At 48.2% G+C, this 19,687-nt stretch overlaps 1 protein-coding gene across 1 annotated transcript in view; it reads right to left on the minus strand.

Annotated features, from left to right (window-relative positions):
* Positions 1-3,603: 3,603 nt before the first annotated feature.
* Positions 3,604-19,687, minus strand: part of LOC147452213 (transcription factor LRL3-like) — a 57,952-nt gene continuing 41,868 nt past the window's right edge. Inside the window, exons 5-7 of the mRNA XM_086517994.1 lie at positions 4,529-4,594; positions 4,370-4,438; positions 3,604-4,287 (exon numbers count right to left, since the gene is read on the minus strand). Coding sequence (XP_086374120.1) covers positions 3,952-4,287; positions 4,370-4,438; positions 4,529-4,594 — 471 coding nt within the window. The 3' untranslated portion in view covers positions 3,604-3,951. The remainder of the gene's footprint in view (positions 4,288-4,369; positions 4,439-4,528; positions 4,595-19,687) is intronic.

Raw genomic sequence — 19,687 nt, forward strand, 5'->3', positions numbered from 1 at the left:
GGCGTCATGGTAAACCCTAAAGAGGCTAAGGTAGGAGAGAGGCGGAAAAGACGAATCCAAGTAGGGAGCCACAGGTGGGACAGAGAGTAGTAGTGGGGAAGAGAGGGGAGCAGACGGGGCATTCACAGTATGCGCGCGTACATCTAAGGGGTTATATGCTCTTAAATGCAGTTTACATAATCAAGAGGGAGTGATTATTAAGTTAGGCGTCCCACGAGGATCTCCATAAGTGGACAAATAGCCAAGCACCCTATGAAGGGCTCCATCCTGTGAGGGGTGGCCGTAACCAGATGGTTATGCTCCAAGCCTTAAGGGGGTAGGCTACAACAAAAAATGATAAGCCACCCAGTGTGGAGTCCTATGCCAGAGGGAAATACACAAGTCACCCTGGGGGGTTTGGGTGTATATCAAATATTTCGTTTGGTCAGGAGGGTTTAGAATATAGTGTTTATTTAGACAAAATCTTCTCAAGGCACAAGGAACCCACTGTTGAAGTTATAGATGTGTATAGAAGCCTGATTCAAATCAAAGCTATTGTGAATGTGAGTGTGTTCACTTTAGTACTTATAGCATGAACCAAGTACATGGAAATTAAAAGCTGTTAAAGATAGTGTTTTTTGTGACGGCATGGATTTAGTTAATTAAAGCTAATAGCGATATTTCTATGTGTGTGTGTGTGTGTGTGTTTTGCTATTTTTAGACCTACACTTATACACAAAAGAACATAACATTTCAAAAGACAATTGGCTTCAGAAAAAAGACAATGATTAGCGCAAAAACAACTCAGTCTTTGATTCATTTTTGTATATCATAGTGAGAAAGAGGTATCATTCTAGTGTTTTGTATATAAAATAGTCAAAAATAACTTATTCTGAAGTGAAAGAGGCCAGGTTCGACAATGATGGACAACAGCTAAGCCAAAAAGATCCTAAGTAAAGATAGAGTCCTCACCTGCATCCATATAAACAAGACAACAGATTCGTTAGCTTTGAATTACAGGTGTCAACGAGCCTATCGGTTATTATCCATGTCCTACTTAAAACCTTTTTAACTTATACCTACCATCCATATAGTGTTCAATATTAGCAAGTATCCATTCTCAGAACAGTAAGCCATAGATGAAAGTGACATGTGTGTGTGTGTGTGTGTGTGTGTGTGTGTGTGTGTGTGTGTCTCTCTCCAACGTCTGCATTCTAAGTTGAATTATTGAAAACTATCCACATAGCCACTACATGTGCATCTCCAGATTGTCCAGTGCATTCTCGTGGCTTCTGTGCAGTTTTACTTGCCTTTGCTATCCTGGTCTCAATTGCGCTTACCGTCCCTTATGTCTAGTATTTTAGAGCATTTATGACGGACCTCATCTACCTCTTCGGCCTTTATCTATGGACAAGATCTGTTCTTCCAAGCGGCTTGGAGGGCTGAATATTTTGGACTTGCGACGTCTTGTGATATCTCGACAAGCTACGCTATTGCCAGTCTTGGTGGAGCAGCAGCAACCCTAGACTCTCATGGTCTCGCATTTGTGTACGCATATTGTCACGCCATCCTTTGGTCATTGGCATCCGACATATTGGGACGTTTTTGGGAAGCTGGAAGGACAAATTCTTGATGTCCCTTTACTTCTTCTCTCATTGTTGATTGGAAGATTATCACTTCGCATTTGGCATGGCGGCATGGTAGACAATCCTCGTAGCTCCCTTCGTTTGGAGAGTTTGCATTGGAGCAGAGCCTTCTCTTCGACTTTGGTTCAATGATCTCCTCACCAAGCGTATTTTCTTTCCTTTTTTAAGCGTATTTTCTTTCCCCAAAGGGATCTGCCAAGTGCATCAGGTGGTGGATGACACAGGTCATATTCTTTCGTTCGCTGATGCGATGTCCCACTTTAGGTTAGGTCTCCACTATTCTCCTTTTTGGCAGGAAATTCAAAGGATGCTTACTGATCACTCGCCCATTCCTCCTTTGGATGTGGACTCCCGCTTCTCTGATTGGAACATTGCTACTACCTAATTGGATTGCGCTTCAATTGGCAATGTCTATGCCCCACTGCAATCTGATGTGTGGATTGTCCAACATGGTAATCAAATGTGGTCACTCTCCAAGCCATCCTTGTGGCAATGAACATTGTCCAACATTTGGCAAAGTCATCTACCTTTGAAGGAACGTATCTCCTTGTGGCGCTACTTAGTGGGAGCCCTACTTGTTGGCAGTGTGTTACATGCATGGCATATTGCGCCTTCTCGTTGCTTCAGATGCCTTGAAGCTGAGGAGATTGTGCCACACCTATTGTGGGGTTGTCATAGCTCCAGAGCCTTCATTCGACAAGTGGCGACTACTCTTCGGCTACGTTTTCCTTCACATTTTCACAGATAGTTTTGGCTTTTTAAGGCCCTCCAATCTCCGCAATCTCAATTCACGGTGTTCTTTACTTTGGTCAGATTTTGGGTTATGTGGGCCAGCTAGCACCATAGGAACTCATTGATGTTTCAAAGCACTGATGTTGACTCCTTTCCCTATTTCAAATTGTCGCTTGGTCAAGCATTGCGTTTTGCCCTTGATGCTAGGGACATCACTTTTGATGCCTACAGGATTTACTTTTGACTGTTTCTAGCCTTCGCAGCCTCATCGTGCTCCACTTTTTGTCTCTTATTTTTTGTGGGGTTCCCTCGCTTGGAGGTTTCCCATTTGTAAATTCTATGAACAAGATTTACAAAAATATGTGTGTGTGTGTGTGTGTGTAACACAGACAAACTCGGATAACCAATCCACCCACACTAGTTTCTAGGCTCAAGAAAATAAAGTTCAAACGCCATGGAACCGACCTCCAAGATGACGTCTTGAGCTGAAGACCTTGGATTACACCAACCACACGGGAGAGGTGGAGCAGCTGCTTTTGCATTTAGGAGAAGAGCCAACACTAAAGGGGACGGGCTCCCAAGTGCCACCAATGCATTTCGGAGCACGTCTCTGGATCTACTCACCTCTCGCTTTTGCTTCACAAACAAGTCTTTCAATGAAGAGCAAGAAACGTTACACCAACAACAAGAGTCCGAGTGATCAACTTAGCTATGAAAACCCATCAAGTTTCCCTTGTTACTTGCATAACTACAAAAGCCAAACATTCAAAACAAGGCATCTGGAGACAGATGCAGGAACTGCCTTTCAGCCCAGGGGAGAGAGAGAGAGAGAGAGAGAGAGAGAGAGAGAGAAGAAAAAAAATTTGGCAAGTAATCACTTTGAGAATAGCGAAGAAGGGCTCCGCTGTACACGGGCTGAAAATCCTCGGCGTACACCCTCCCTTTCTGCCGCAAGGCAGTGACAACAAACATCCGTAACAGCCTATAGGCTACATATCCAAGCACTCCCACATCAGCTAGAAATTGGAAGACCTTACACCAATGATCCTCAATACGTATATTTGAATAAGTTATTGACTTGTTACACAGTTGCATCTTCGCCGATTTAACCTAACAATAGACTCAGAGCTCTAAAAGGAACCACGGGAATTTCATGCAAGATGACAACCCATACTAAAACAGTTGCCAGTGTTGTTTAAGGAAAACTTAAAGAGCGCAAAAAAAATATTCCAAGAGAGACCAGAAGTCAACCAAGAAGAACCTTGTCAATTAACATTTTCACAAGAAAAGCTAGAGCAAAGCTGGACAATTGACACTACATAAGTATCCAGATGTATAAGGAGTGGCAACTTAGGAATGAAGCTGATATGCAAGAAACTACTCACTGTCCTTGACGACTTCAATTCCTCCGCGGTAGTGAGAGGTAACCATGGGGGCACCCCTACCCCCAATGCTTTTCAAAAACAAACAGGTAAATCTTAGGGGTGTATATGATGTGTATCATACCACAGTTGCTTTGATATCTATTCCAGATAGTATAACACCCAACTCCACACTACAAGCATTTTGATGGGTACACACTAATAGCAATTTTCTAAATACCACCTGTAGAAGAGGGCATCATAAAATTGGCACTTGGGTTTCCAGTTCCGCGAGTAAGAAATGATGAATATGGGCCCATTTGCAGCTGTTCAGTACTGGAGAGTCCTTGCTCCGCTTGGCCCCCTGAGGGTGGCCTTCCGCTAGTAGTAGAGATAGCCGTAGCTAAGGAGATTGGCATAAGACAAAGACCCTTGCTTTGTAGGAACTGCATAGCTGAACCCATATCCTCTTCCATTAAGCTCGCAACCTCCTGCTCAGCAGTTGCCATCGTTTCCTGGGGAAATCCAACATTTTGGCCGAGTACTGCAGCAGCCAGACTACTCTTTCCCTGCAACAAGATCAAAACTAAGATAACACATCTCACCACTGAACCATACTTTGAATGCCCTTCTGATTAAATTATTGATTACCTCGGCTGGTAGGTCTGCAACAAGCGGTGCCACAGCAGCTGCTCCACCCAGCCTGCTCATACTCAGAACCTGATATCCCATATTAAAAGCATTAGCATTTATCATCAGGAGTCGAAGGACCTCAAGCATAACGAACCGCTCCTGAATTGAATTGCTAACCTTAACTTGCAGCTGCAAGAACTTCACATATTCGATAATCTCATCAAGCATCGAAGCTTTGTCTGTCTGCAAAACACATAAAAAATTAGTGAGTCTTAAAACAAAGGACCCATCTCTTAGACCACTTTTACCATCACAAGTCTAGATATACAAGTTTACACCCCCCCCCCCCCCCCCCCGTGACCCAAAACATGCAACCAAGAACTCCAGATCTGGCAGATCAGGTGTTCCAGTGCAAAAATGCTAGGGTAAAAGGGGTCTCCTGCTTGCAAACACGATCGCTTGGGCAAGAAGAAATCAGCCAATACAAATGCTGCCATGCTGGTGAAAAACGAAGCCATGAGAAATTGAGACCTTCCATGACAGGAAGCCTCCTGCAGCCATGGCAACCCCTTTCCAGGAAAAAACACCAGGAGAAATAGGTCGATCTGCGAAAAGCTGTCGCGGCAGAAGTGGGCATAGTCTGGATCTGCAGAGCCGCTACCATGTGAGTGCATTGGGGAGGGAGAGAGAGAGAGAGAGAGAGAGAGAGAGAGAGAGAGAGAGAGATCCTGCTCTAGTCGAGCCAAAAATGCCCTCTTCTTCTGCCGCACTAGGCGTTGAAAGTCAATCCGTGACTGTCTGTGAGTGATATCCACCAAAAGCACCTCCCTCTGAAGTCTAGCTCTCATCTTGCGGCACTCCTCATCATACCAGCTATTCTGGGGCATGCTCCCAGAACATCGTCTCTGCTCATGCTGGGTGTGTAGGTATGCCTCTGCTGCTGCATCATGCAATGTCTGTGTCATATAGTAGTAAGCTCCTCTAGAGGTCACCCGGTTCCTCAATGCACAGGCGTCTGTAGATCCCATCTATGTAGGCAAAGTCTATCTCCCATGTAAAGGTGTAGCGAGTATGCTACCCGTGGCATGTGTGCTACACTAAACTGGAAAGAGATGGTCATCGGCACAAGGGCATGATCTACTGCCACACAAACATGTATGGGTCCAACTGTAAGGTCCTGGATACTAGAGATAAAGCTCGGCTGTGCCATGACATAGTCCACTATGCTTGCTCCATGTCTATGTGGAAAACATGTAAAACTTCCCGCAGCTGGAAATCTCTGTAGCCATTCAAAATGGCCAATCCATGTGCAGTCCCCATGTCTATCAAGTGCCGTCCATACTCGGTATGATCCACATCCTGTGATAATCTAAATAGGCCCATCTCTGCAACATCCAGTTCCCTCAACATCTCATCTAAAGTATCATAAAATAATGTCTGGTGATGGGCAATCCTAGCAATGATGATGATGTCACCATCCCTAGAACTCCCATATGTCATCATCCAAAACAGAAAAGGGGGGCTGTCCCCTAGGTGGTGCATACACTGACGTACTCGGAAGAAAGTAGCAAATAGCAATGTAGAGATATTTGCCTGTCTCTGCCCTCAATCTCACCCACATGTACCTAGCCTGCTCATCCCTGCGGGCTATATGTATCAATGGCTGCAACTCCTCCCTGAATAAAACTGCCATTCCCCCCAAGCCCCATCCTCTAAGCTTTGATCGAGTTTCCTATTTGCAAGCTGTCCCCCATCTGTATCCACTGACATGAGGCATAGACTGCCCAGGGGCCTAATGTGTCTCAAAAGTAGAAGATGATGTCCCTCCCAGTGAAACTATCCGCAAAAGCACCCACATCAAGGCGCAGAGATCCATTACAATTTCAAGTAGCAACTCTGAGTGTGGTCCCATAGGTCTCGCACCGTCATGTGGGGCATCGCTCCAATATCACCAATCTTCCATCTCGATAAAAAGCAATCTTACCTTTTTCTCTTGCTGCTCTAATATCCGGCATTACTTACTGCACATGAGCGATTTGCGAGAGAGTGAGGTCATCTCCGAGAAAGATGCCCGTCTTCTTGAGAGAGAGAGAAATGAAATGAAATGCTATATTGACGTCTTTAAAAGACCAAAATGACTTATGAGACCAATTTGTTACAAAATGGTGAATCTAATACCATGTCTGGGTACAAAAGAACTAGAACAAAGATACTACTACTAGAATCCATCCTCATCTGCACTCTGGATGTCGAGAGAGTATGGCTCGAATCCTCGGCTTTAGTCTCCGTCGATGCTGTGTAGCCCCTCTCCTCAATCGTGGTCATCTGGATCTCCAGCTCCAGTGCGGTCGATGAGAGTGCCGGCAGTGGTCGAATGAGTGTGGGCCGAGCTCTGCAGTGATGGCTGCTCCTCTGGCTGTCCCATATCTAGTGAAAAGAAATCTGTAATATGTCTCTAGGACTGTCTCCCTCTATCTCTCCCCAGTAAAGTGTCTCTATATCTGTGTAACTCGAGTAGATATAGCCCAAGACATCTCGGATCCTCATAACTCATGACCCTAGAGAAAGGACTGAAACCCTGTCTGAATAAGCAATGGAAACGGCCCCGTAACTCATAGTACACTGTGCAATGACAAATGTAATGTAGCTCTATCTCTGACACTAGCTGGCATAAGCGGCATATCCTGCTGTCTGTTGGTATCCCTTTGAATTTACCAGTCTCAATCTCCAGCTGATGTGAGGATGTGCGTATCTGACCAATGGCACACCGCAAACCATGAGACATATGTGTGTCCATGTAGCTGGGCCGAATCACAAAACCCATCTCCTGTGAGGTGGAGAAGAAGATGCTCTCTATAAAATGCCATCTTCGTGTCCAACTCCTGTGGCGACTCTATCCATGTCCTCCAGGTATCCAGCTCGATCAGGTCCTGACAAATGAGTCTAGTAATCTCCACCCGTGTAAGAGACATCGAGGGTGACTGAGGAGAGTACTGGATAGGGGGTAGCCTGTCCATGGTGAAGCCATGCTCTGAAACCATGATGTCATCAAAGCATACCAGCATAAAGTGTCTCCCTCAAGAGCTAGCTGTCTGGAAGACTCAAGGGCCAGTCTAGCATCTCTCTCTCTAGTAGTATCCCACAAGCTGTGCACAAAGGAGACTGATCTGGTAAGCCTCAATCTACATAGGAGGGGCAGCAAGCTCTGCTCGAATGATAGCATGGCCCTTGGATTTGATCAGTCGAGAGATCATAGATACCAAGGGCTTCTCCATTCTTCTCCAACCATCCTGGCCTATAGAAGGTCCCCATATCTGCCACCCATACGACATAGCTCAGGCTCCTAAAGTATCAAAGAGCCATAACTTTGTCCGAGGTTCCTGGAACTGAACCTGCGAACACATCCTCTCCAAGCCTCCCAAGGCCGCAAAAGCTCTAGTCAATCTAGTCTCTGCTACCCTCCCCAAAGAAAACCTTGGCCCAGTGAAGACAACCCCAAGGTAGGTGTATGCATCTGTATACTCTACAATCTCCTGACCGTATGTGAAAGACGGTGTTGATCTCCTGATCCACTGTGGTGTGGTGTTAAACACCATAACCTTGGTTTTTTTTTTCCGAGAAAAAGATCCTTCTATTAGTTAATGAAACTGCCCATAGGGCTACTACCACCTCTGCGAGAGAGGGATAAAACAAGCATGATGGGGAGACTCTCCCAATGAAAAAACATCAAATGTACAAAGAGGCTAAATCAAGAGATGGGAGGAGGGAAAAGCCACACAGGTGGTCGGTAGTGCCATCTGAGTACACCCTCGACCATGGTGTAAAAAGGCCCAGGAGCCAGAGTCGAAGGAAAGCCTCTCTGTGCTCCCGCATGCGGTCGGAGCCGCCCTGTAGTCTCTCGAGCTGTCCTCTGAGAGTGTGAATCAGCTCTAGCCAAAGATCTCGAACAGTCTCTGCTAGTGGCACAGGGCAAGCCTCAAAGATGCGGAAGCAACGGGCCCGCCAGATGAACCAGCGTGCCGGGCCACTGATGAGCTCCCAACACTCCCCTCTCTCACTGCACCACTCCTGTGGAGTAAGCTCTATGGCACGCTGGAGTGTAGGTCGCCCCCCCTGCATCACTATCATCCTGCTGGTGGAAGATAGCTCAAATTGAAGTGTCGGGCCCGTGAGGGTGGACCAAGCAACTGCTCCCCAAGTGTATTGTCGAGCTGTGGAAAGAGCAGGCATCAGCCGAAGAACACGAAGCCACACCTGCTGTGCCAAAGACAGTGACGCTGACTCTCCACAAGATGGTCACAAGTTGCACATGCGGTCGAGAGACCACTATGCACTAGCCAACTCCCAACTGCTGTAGCTCTGTGTGCGACCACCCACTGAAACAAGGTGACTCGCCTCGGCTGTCTGGAGTCCCACAACCTCTCCCAAAAGGCTGCCAAGAACTCAGCTATGAGACCCTCCTCCTGCCAATGAGGCGCTGCAGCGGGGCGAGCCTCTCTCTGTGCTGCCAGTATGTGACATCCCAGTCGAACAGTGTACTGAAAGAAAGGGACACTTGGGTGGTCTGCAAAAGAGAAAGGGTCCCTCCAAAGCCACTCTCCAAGATCCCACTAAAGCCACTCTCCAGGATCCCACTGTACTCGTGCCAGTGGACAGCACTCCCAAGCCCACAGTCTCGAGTGTCCAGTCTCAAGAGCTGTTGGGTCAGGATCGATGACACAAGTCCTCCCACACATGCCCACCGCTCAGATCCTCTGAAAGCACTCTGCCACCTGCGGGGCCTCTACTGCAACTCGTTGTAAGCATCCCTCACTCTGTAACTCGAAAAAAAGAGAGGGAACAGTCTCTGAGCAGGCCCGGACTGAGATGAGAACTTCCAGTCGTGTCAAGGCTCCCATCCACTTGGGTGCTACTGGCTCGAGAGGTGTGAGCCACTTAGCTGGAACTGCCTCTGAGATGTCCTAGCACATGCTCTGCACCCCTCTCATGCCCTGTAGTTGGAAACCCTGCAACTCCTCTGACAAGCCTGAAAACTCTAACCAATCACCTAAAGAGCGTGTTGGACCCGCTACCATGGGACCCCAGGAAACATGAGGCCGACTACCAACCAAGTGGCCTCTCTGACTGCTAACCATGGGGTTCCAAACAAGGGACTGTCGTAGGCGCTCCTCCATGCAAGTAGGCTATCGCTGCTCCAGGCCTCGCCGCAAATGCTCCCAAGATCGAAGCAAACTCACAGCGAAGCGGTCCTCCAGTCTCCTGCTCAAACCAACTCTGCGCATCTCTGTGAAGATCCATCTGGTCGAAGGTCGCCAGGGGCCTCCAGCCTGAGGCACCCTAGCACGAAGCCGCTGTAGCAAGAACTCCTTCCAGGGCTCCTCACCTAGAAGAAGTCCTCTGACTATGAACTTCCCAAGAAGGGCTCTGCTCTGCTGTGCTTGGTCAATGATCCCAAGCCCTCCTTGTGAACAAGGAAGAGTGATGACCTGCCAAGCCACTTTGGCTCGGGCTATCTGAGTGTCCCGTCCTGACCAAAGGAAGTTCCTGATCAGCCTCTCTACCTGGCTGATACAAGAACTCAAGAAGATCCAGCAAGAAGTGACGTACCACATAGTCGCCAACAACACCTGGTTGGCCACTACTACTCTGCCAACCAAAGAAAGTCGTGCTGAGCTCCAGTGTAAAAACTTCCTCCTGATAGACAGGAGGAGGGGAGCAATCTGCTGCTCGGGAGACAAGTCCAGACCAACCTGACAGCCCCAAGTACCGAACTGCAGTCCCTGGGGGAATCCACCTGAAAACCTCACCTGGCATCCAATCGGGCATAGGAGAACTACCAACCGAGAAAGCCACTGTCTTTCTTCAGTTGATCAGTGCGCCAGATGCACAACAGAAGGTCTCAGGAGCCTGCTCACACCTGTGAAGGTTGGCCTCCTGGCCATCCAAGTACAAGGCTGAGACGTCAGCAAACTCAACATCCAGTAGCTCATCTCCCCGAATAGGAAGTGCTAAGCCCCGCAAACCAACCTGCTACGACACCAAAAACTTGCTCATCGCCTCAACATAGAACAGAAAGAAGAAGGGGGCAAGAGGGCAACCATGTCTGACCGAACGTGTGAGCATGAAACAATCGCCTCTACCTCCTGACAAAAGTACTTGACTGTGTGCTCGTCTGTACAAAGCTGACACCCCTTTGATCCAATCATCTGAGAAGCCCATCCGAGCCTCTACCTCCTGACAAAAGCACCTGACTTTGTGCTCGTCTGTACAAAGTTGACACCCCTCTGATCCAAGCATCTGAGAAGCCCATCCTATGTAGAGTGCCCTCCAGAAAGTCCTACTCAACTCTGTAATAGGCCTTCTCAAAATCGAGAAGAAGAATCACAAGATCCTCACCACGGAGACTCGCTAAGGCAGAAGCCTCCGAAAAAGTAAAGATGTCAAAGGATACTACGCTCCTTGACAAAACCAGTCTGGGTCCCATGTATAAGGCTCTCTAGAAGTGGTTGGATCCTCAAATTCAGAGCCTTGGCAAGAATTTTGTAGGCTGAGTTGAGGATGGTGATGGGGCGCCAATGTCGAATCTCATCCAAGGAGCCACCCTCCTTGGGAATGAGGCAGATCAGACCCTCACTCATGCTGTCAGGCATCTCTCATGTGTGCAAGATGTACTGGAAAGCACTACAGAGATCAAGGCCAAGCAAGTCCCAGTACTCCAACAAAAAACTGGGAGTCAAGCCATCCTTCCTGGACAGCTACCACGGGGGAGTGCACTAAGAGCCGTGTGCAACTCCTCAAGCTGAAGTGGAAGCTCAAGTCTCTGACGCATCTCCTCAGTCACAAGGCAAGGCATCTGTGCCCACACCTGCTCCCTGCATGCACCTTGACGCTCTGACTAAGGCTCTGCAGATAGTAACTCACAGTAAAAGTCAGTAGCAACTACACGCATGTCCTCTGGCTCAGAAGCAACTGACCCGTCGGGCCTCCTCAACTGACTGACCTTGGCATGTGTATGCCGAGGTCCCACAGCCTCGAAGAAAGCACGAGTCACTCTGTCACCCACCTGCGTCCATTGAGATGCCTGTCGGTGAAAAGCAAACTCATGGCGCCGCTCCTCTGTGCTAACAAGCTCCTGGCGAGCCTGCTGTAACTGCTCCTCCAACCAAGGAATGTCTGGATGTTGCTCCTGCATCCTCTACAAGGAAGCAACGCCCCGTCTGAGACGCTGCTCCTCCTCTCTCGCCGCAGTCAGGCGAGTCAAGGACTTCTGGAGAAAGAAACGACTAAGCTGAGCTAGTCTTGAGGCCACTCTGTCAGCAAGAGAATCCTGCATGTCCAAGCTCTCTATCCAAAGAGCCTCCACTCGCTCTCTTAGTGCAGAGTCCAGCAAGACCCTCTCAGGGATGCTAGCATCGTGCTCCCCCGCCTCTGCCTATCTATCACTGTGAGGATCACTGGTGCATGGTCCGAGAAGGAAGTCCCTTCCAGGATACCAATTGTCCCACCCAAGTCACAGAAAAAGTCACTAGTGTAGAAGCGATCTATCCGCGATAAATTCACTCCCACTCTGCAGTCCGAACGAGAGAAGGCCAGGTTGTCTGGGGGCCTCACAAAGCTAGAGTGCTGCCACACATCCGAAACTCTCAGTCATACAAAACCTCTCCCAAGCTGCCAGCTCAACTCCCTGCACAGTAGCATGGCTACCACCAATCCTGTCAGAAGGGTCCTCCAACATGTTGAAGTCACCCCCAATGCACAACTGCTCTGCTTGCAGCTGCTTGCAGTAGAGACTCAACAATCTGTGACCAAAACTCTGCTCGTGCACTCGCCACATTGGGCGCATATATGTTCAGGAAGCCCACAAGGCAACTCTGAACCTGCATAGTGATCCACTCAGCCCTGCCTGGCACAATAATCTCTCTGCCCACAATGGCCTGCTGTAGAGACTCCGCAATAGTCATACATACCCCACCCTGGATGCCTCCACGTCCAAAAGCAACTGACCAAAAAGTCTCATAGCGACCACGCAAAATCGGACCACAATGCCGAATGCGGCTCTCACAAAGATGATGCTCCTGCAGCATAAGAATGTCAATCTCACCACCCACAAGGCATCTCTGCAGCTCCTAACGCAACCGACCCTTCTGTCACTGAAACTGAGGCCCTCCTAATCCTTGCACATTCCATGAAATGATCCTCATGGAGTCAGTGAGAGAAAACAGATGCTGCAACAGTAGCCAACCTCGCTATCTTTGAGGCCGGTTTGGATGGGGAGTAATCCGCATCCGAACAACCTCTAGACAAGCGCGCAAGAAGTGACTGTCCCGCCCAAGCTCAAGCTGAGCGTGCAGCCCGAAGGGCTACATCCTCTGTCCAAGAATCCTTATGCACAAAAACATTACACGGAGAGCACTGAGTGTCAGCAAACAAGTGCACCACAATGTGCCTGCAACCCACTGCATCTGGAGGTGTCACGCTGAACTTGGCAAGAGGCCAAAGTGTCTGCACCAGATCTGTCACTGCTAAAGTCCCCTCTGTGATGCGAGAACTCAATAGCCTAGGTCTGGAGCCACTCCAAGACTGTGTGCTGGGTCCACTCTGCGGTATCCCTACCACACACCGGAAAGGAGAAACCCACCACTGAGTCCAGGGCCTCACTGCCTCTAGCTGCAAGAAAGAGGACGTGGACTCGAAAGCTGGCCTCCTCCAAGTCGGAAGAGGAATCACCCAGAAACCGAGTGAAGCTGTAATCGAAGAAATCCCAACGTCTGCGAATGTCGAAGCTGGTCAGACCTCTGGGGATCGCTGCAAAGAGAGAATTGAGCACCAAAAGAGGCGGCCTCAGGTGGGGCTGCCCTCACGAGCCATACGGCTTGTAGCGAAAGCACTACCAAGAGAACGCCTCGCGGCAGAAGCGTGGCCAGTACCCTGTGTCTGAGGAGGAGTGACGGAGGGGTCCGAAGACGAGGCTGTGGGCCCCATCGAGCAGAGGGGAGGGGCGACGGGCGAAGAGGGGGGGGGGGGGGGGGGGGGGGCAGCGATTGAGGGAGGAGGCGGCAGTGGTGGAGGAACAGAAGTGGACGGGGCCTCCTCAGGCAAGTCCTGCTGAAGGGGGTCGAAACGGTTCCCAGTCGGAACCCAGTGCTGTTGAGCTGCAACAGGTCTGCCATCAAGAGGAGCAGCGGGGTGAGCTCTCCCCTGACGGCGGCGGCCAGGCACCTACTGCCAACCATCAAAGCTGGCTGGTCACTGGTCCATGTCGAAGTACCATCCTATGTATCCTGTGTACCTAGCTGCTTGGCATGCTCAGCCTTGGGCGGCTGTGTCTGCGTTGTTGGTCGAGGTCTCCTGTGAGGACAGGCCTTTGCCATATGGCCCATCTGTCTGCAAATGATACACTAGTTCGGGAGACCGGAATACTCCACACTCTATCTGATCCATCCCCCACTCACCCTAGGCAGCAGTACCAGTGTGTCACGAACGAGAACCCGCACAGTAGGTAGACTTGCGGCCTTGGCCACAACTGAAGCTGTCGTGCGTGGAGACTCCAAAATTGTCCCGAACATGGAACCAATCCTGGGTAGGAGGGGATGGTACTCTCGCCTCAGGCCTGGGAAGCAAACCAAAATCGGCAAGTCTGCCTCCTTCTCGAGCACATCTATAGTAGGGTCAAAACCATGATGCCAACGTCGGGAGTAAGCTCGAGCTGCTCTGATGCCGAGCGGGCTCATCACTGTCACCTTGGTCGCCATATCTGCAGACTCGAACTCGACTTGGTAGTACCCTCTCCCGAGGATCTGGACATCTGTGATCTTGCCCACATCGGAAAGAAGACGGACCTCTAAATCCCGAACTTCGCCCCGACTGGGCCGAGTGCCAATGATTTTACAGATAACCGAAGTGGCTTGCAAGCGCTCCACTTCGGCCATCAAGCTCGCTTGCTCTTCTGGCGAAAGAGCAAGTTGAAGGGTCGGCTCCGCGGTGTCGGGCAAGGGGGTTGCTGTGGAGTCCCTCTGAGGTGGAGCAAAGGCCGCCATTCTGTGTCTGCTGCTGAAAGGATAGGGTCGGTGGTGTCGAGGCGAATGCCGGCAAGCTGGAAAACAGCCTACAGGCAGGTAGAAGGCGAAAAAAGAGGGAAACAAGGGGCGAGGGGGGAGTAAAAGAACATTATTACACGCTTTGGGTGCCCCTTCGAGCTTCTAAGTGACAATGGCACTCATTTCATAAATGACGTGGTCGAGGCCACGGGGCAGGCAGGTGTAGCGACGGCGAGCGGGGCACGAAGGCTGGCTGTACCAACGCAGGCAGCGAGCTGGAGGGCTGGACAACAGTGTGCAGGGCAGCACGCAGGGAAATGCGTAGCGCGAGGGAGGAGGGGGGAGGTGAGAGCGATGGCGAGGGAGTTACACGGGCAAGGTGAAGGGGAAGGGGGGGGGGGGAGGGGGGGCAGAGGGCTCGTTTCTCCTTCTACTAATGAAATGTTATATTGAAGCCCTGCCGGTCTTGCTGAGAAGGTGCACTGCAAGTGTAGGTACTTCTTCTGTCTCTTCTGCTCCATAACCTTGGTTTTACCAAGGTTTATAGACAATCTACTATCCTCTGCAAAACTGTGTAATGCATCAATTGTCACTGCATACCATCTGGTGAGTCAGAGATCAACACAATATCATCAGCATATAACAGCAATGGGATCCACGTCCCTGCCAGTTGGGCACCTCTATCACCCTCTCTATCAATGTAATCACACAACTCATCAACATACATACCAAATAGAGTAAGAGACAATGGGCAACCCTGTTTCACCCCAATGGTGGAGTGAACTAAATAAGATATCCCCTCTAGAGTGCGTACATGTCCCATCACTAATTTGTATAGAGCCATAATCCCCCAAATCAACACTAGGGTAAGTGTCCCAAAAAAAGGACGGGTCCCTGGAGATGGCCTGTCCTGCTGTCAATAAAGCATCACATTCACGCTCCAGTAAGCGTACACCCATGAGCGTATTCTTGGTGTACATCAGTTGACGCGTCGTCTAACGGTTAGCCAGGGAGCGTGTTCGAATGGCAACGCCAACTTGGTATTTTGTTGGGGTAAGGTGAGTCCTAAAAAGGGACCCGAAATTTTTACACTACGAGACACAAAAGCATGTCGCGTTTATTGCGTGCTGAGCAAAAACACTCAAATTTGTTTCCTGGCTTGGCGAACTCTTGACCTACACGCTGCATCCTTCCAACCTCAGAATTTCGCAGCATATCCTGAGATTTTGCCCCGGCATTTTCAGTGTCCTTAATATGGAGCTTTTACCCTATGGGCACCCCTATCTCCTGCAGTCTGTGCATCAATCGAGCTCTCGGTACCATGTCAAATGCTTTGCGGAAATCCAGAAAGCTACAATAAATCCGTCTCCCATGTGACCTGCCCTCCTCAATGATGGCTCTGAGTGTCAGAATATGATCAAGAGTGGAGAAACCCCTCCTGAAACCGGCCTGGCCCTTTGCTCATACACCCTCACCCTCTGCCCAATTACTCAACTGCTGCTCAAGAATGGATGCATACAACCATGGCAATGTGTGCCCACCCATAGTAGTGTGGTAATTTCCAGGCTCTGTAGGATCGCCTGCTTTGAAGATAGACATAATAGTAGACAACCTCCAAGTCTCAGGTAACCCCTCACACATGGCACAATTGAACAACACTGCAAGAACCTCTACTAGCATATTTCTAGCATGTATAAAGTGCTCTGCTACTAGACCATCCTGATCAGAGCTAATAAAATGGGTGCTATAAATCAACAGAGGTAAGTGGATCAAAATCAAACCAGATCCTCATCGGTCGCTGATGAATCTCATCTCGGGCCTCCTGGATCTCCCCAACTCTGTTGGTATCAATAATCACTAAGTATACCTCTGCTAATGATGTGCCTTGTATCCCTCCTCTCTAGTTGGTCTCATCTATGTTGAATCTCTGGATGGAAGAATATTGTGATCTGTCTCCAGTGTGTCTCCACATATGTGAGCCTCTCTCAATAACCATGCTCGATATCGTTGAATCTCCGATAGATAGAAACCAAGGCATCTCTGATCGCGGTATCTCATAACTCTCGATCGAGGCCCAAAACCCTCTCTAAAGAGGTAGTGAAAGCAGCCACATACCTCACAGTATGCTGACAATGGCATATATAGTGAAGCTTTGTCTCTGGCTCTCTTTAACACAATTGGCACAACCTGGTATCAGCTGAAATGCCTCGATATCGGCCAGTCTCAATCTCCAATTAATGTGATGATATTTGAATCTGTCCAATAGCACATCGTAATCCATGGAACAAGTGACTGTCCATGTAGGCAAGCCTAGATAAGAGCCCATTCTCTGTGAGCTCGAGAAAATGCTCTCTATATGTAGTCATCTTCGTGACCGCCTCCTATATAGGCTATATCCATGTCCTCTAGGTATCCAACTGAAACAGATCCTGTCGTGTAAGTCTAGTGACCTCCCTCCGGGTCAAAGAGTGAGAATGTGCATCTAGAGAATACAGAAAGGGGGAGTACTTGTCCGTAGAGAAACCATGTAGCTCAAACCATGCATACCAACATGATGTAACTTCTTATGCCGTCGAAGTGCCAGGAGGACTTCAAGGAAAGCCGAGCATAACGATCTTGTGGGAGCTTCCATAATCTCTGTATAAATGCCGCTGATCTCGTAAGAGCCTCAACCGACATCGAAGATGCAGCCAGCTCTGCTCGAATGATCGCATGGAGAACCAAGGCCCTAGCCTTCATCAGCTTGCACGAGTATCATGAAGCCCTACAGTTGAAGACAATTTTTTAAAAGCCAGAGGGATGTAATATCTTAGCTACAGCTACATATAAATGAAAATGAATTTTTTGCACACAGGATGAATTTATTGGTACCAATTATGAATGGGTAAATTTTCCGGTGCAATGTGCCATCTGGAAAGTTATTCGTGTCTGCGTAGTATGATAAGTAGAACAATAGCCGGATGCAACGCAGAATAGTTCAAAACAAGCACATGAATAAGATAGTGTCCTCAGTTTGCTCAGAAAAGCTATAATTCATTATTTCCGTAGTGACCGCCCAAGAAAGTGGCCGGCTAGACAGAGTGGAAATATGACCCGGCGGGAGCCGACAGACTAAGTTGGGAGAGTCATGAAATCGGCTTAGTTATTAATGCTCCAGATTGTCCTAAAAATTGGATCTTAATACTTGTAATTAGGTAAAGGGTTTAAAACCTTTAAAAATAAGCAATGGGCCAATTTAAACGCAGCCAAATTTAATAGACTTTAAAAAAACCAATCCTAGAAGAAAACTACAGCAGCCAGCGTTTTTTTATCTCTCTCTCTCTCTCTCTCGCATGCAGCGCCAAATGGCCAGAGGAATCATAAGCAAGGCATATGAAGAGGAAGCACTACCAGTTGTGGATGCCCTGCAAAGGTTTACACACACAAACACAAAGAGAGCTTAAGAACTCATGTGGATACTTCCTACGCGAGCAGATAACAGTAGAAGCTTCTCCCGTACAGAAAATTCCACTATGAAGCAGACATAGTTGTTCTCGGCTACAGGTATGATGATTTTCAACCGATAGGCTTATGAAGCCATGCATCTTTATGCATCAGAAAAGTATTTGGGACATGAACAGTGAATTTTGTTTTGGATTCACGTGCTTGTCACACTGAATTAAACTTTGCAACAAAAGTTGGACCATAAAAGAATGTGACAACACAATCACACCTAGGTACCAACCATGAGACATTCTCATGAACATAGCATACTTAGCTATATGTAGAAACAACCCTCCATTAAGGTGGTTTCACAGCACTTGTAATCATAACAAGTTTGTACTTAGTACCCGACATACGGTGTGCTCAAAATGGTCGAACCAATGGATACGACCAGCACCTAGGGACTTCGTCACGACACATTGGTAGAAATTTGGCGCCAGTGTCAGTCCCAAAGACTCATATTCTTCACATGTGGAATATGTCTCAAACAAGGATATCAAGAAAAGTGACATCCATCAAGTACGAGATGTACTTGTGTGTGGAGGTAACTGCAAACACTCTGCGACAAGAGTGAGAGGGACCCTCATTCATTGCTCCACACTGGCTAAACCGAACTCCTTGAGTTCCTGGACCATGTTGTATCCCATGTGACAACATGTGCCAAATTAAACCCTACACGTGGATTCGTAACATCATAATGTATATTGGAGGCTACGGCCCAAAATACTTTGGTTTGACATGCCCTTGGCATGGATTTGAAACATTCAAGCATATTTGTACGACTTCAAAAGACCAAACAATATTGCACTAGAACCCCTGGGTATTGCCTTCGCAATCCAAACCCGTTGGTTAGAATCTACGTAGTCAAACCCCTTGGTAAGACCCTGTGTAGAAACTGCTCAACTAGCAGGTAACGGTTATCAATATAGTCAACCGTATACCTAATGATTGGAATCAACCAAAAAAGTTGAATTTGTCCACTACCACGTGGTAGATTGTGGACTTCTTTCCTTGAAAGTGTAATGGAAATAGATCAAACTGAGATCCTCCCTGTCGATAGAGTGATTTAGCAATCACCCGCTGGGTCTTACCCCAAAACTGTGTTTCCCTAGACACTCGTAGTGCTATCGAGAGAGCAAGAGATCCACACAAGTGAGATGCCTAGCTCTTATAGACAGCCATGCTGTCGCAACTGCTTGCTGCATCTATACTCTATGGTAGAGATCAGTTGATGTGAGAAAATCGATTCGAGTGTCGCCCCAAAACATGTTGTGCGTACAGAACACCCAAAAGATCTGGAATGGCGAGACTCTTGCTTGGCCATTAACATCGATGGGGACTTCACTGAGTAGATCTGTTCAAGCTGAAGAACAATCACCCAAGAAATGTAAGCATTGGGATCTTACCCTAGGTCTGACAATGGCTCTTAGCCTGTGTGGCTCATAGCCCTTATGCCAATAACAAATTAGTATTCAATCGAGGAACCGATAAAGACGAATTGGAGTGGCGTCTTAGCCACTTACTAGCTGAGAGTTAGAGCACCTTGGCTCAGGCTGACTCACGAGCAAAACAGGTAGCAAAATATTCTTAAAAGTTTTCATTATTCTTCTAGAGAAATAAGAAAGAGAGAAAAGAAGAGCATGCTGGGCTGAGGAACTTTCCTTGAACGACTATGACGTGTATAATTGATTGCCATGCTCTTGTGCATCTTATGCCGAACGTGCAGCTTATCCTATAAGCATGCAATGGTTTTCTGTTATGACTCTCTCATAGAGAGGTAGCAGGAAAACACAAACAAGTCACAAAGTGACCCACT

This window comes from Adiantum capillus-veneris, chromosome 8 (assembly GCF_014529385.1).
Source record: "Adiantum capillus-veneris isolate H3 chromosome 8, ASM1452938v2, whole genome shotgun sequence".
In the NCBI taxonomy this organism is placed as follows: domain Eukaryota; kingdom Viridiplantae; phylum Streptophyta; class Polypodiopsida; order Polypodiales; family Pteridaceae; genus Adiantum; species Adiantum capillus-veneris.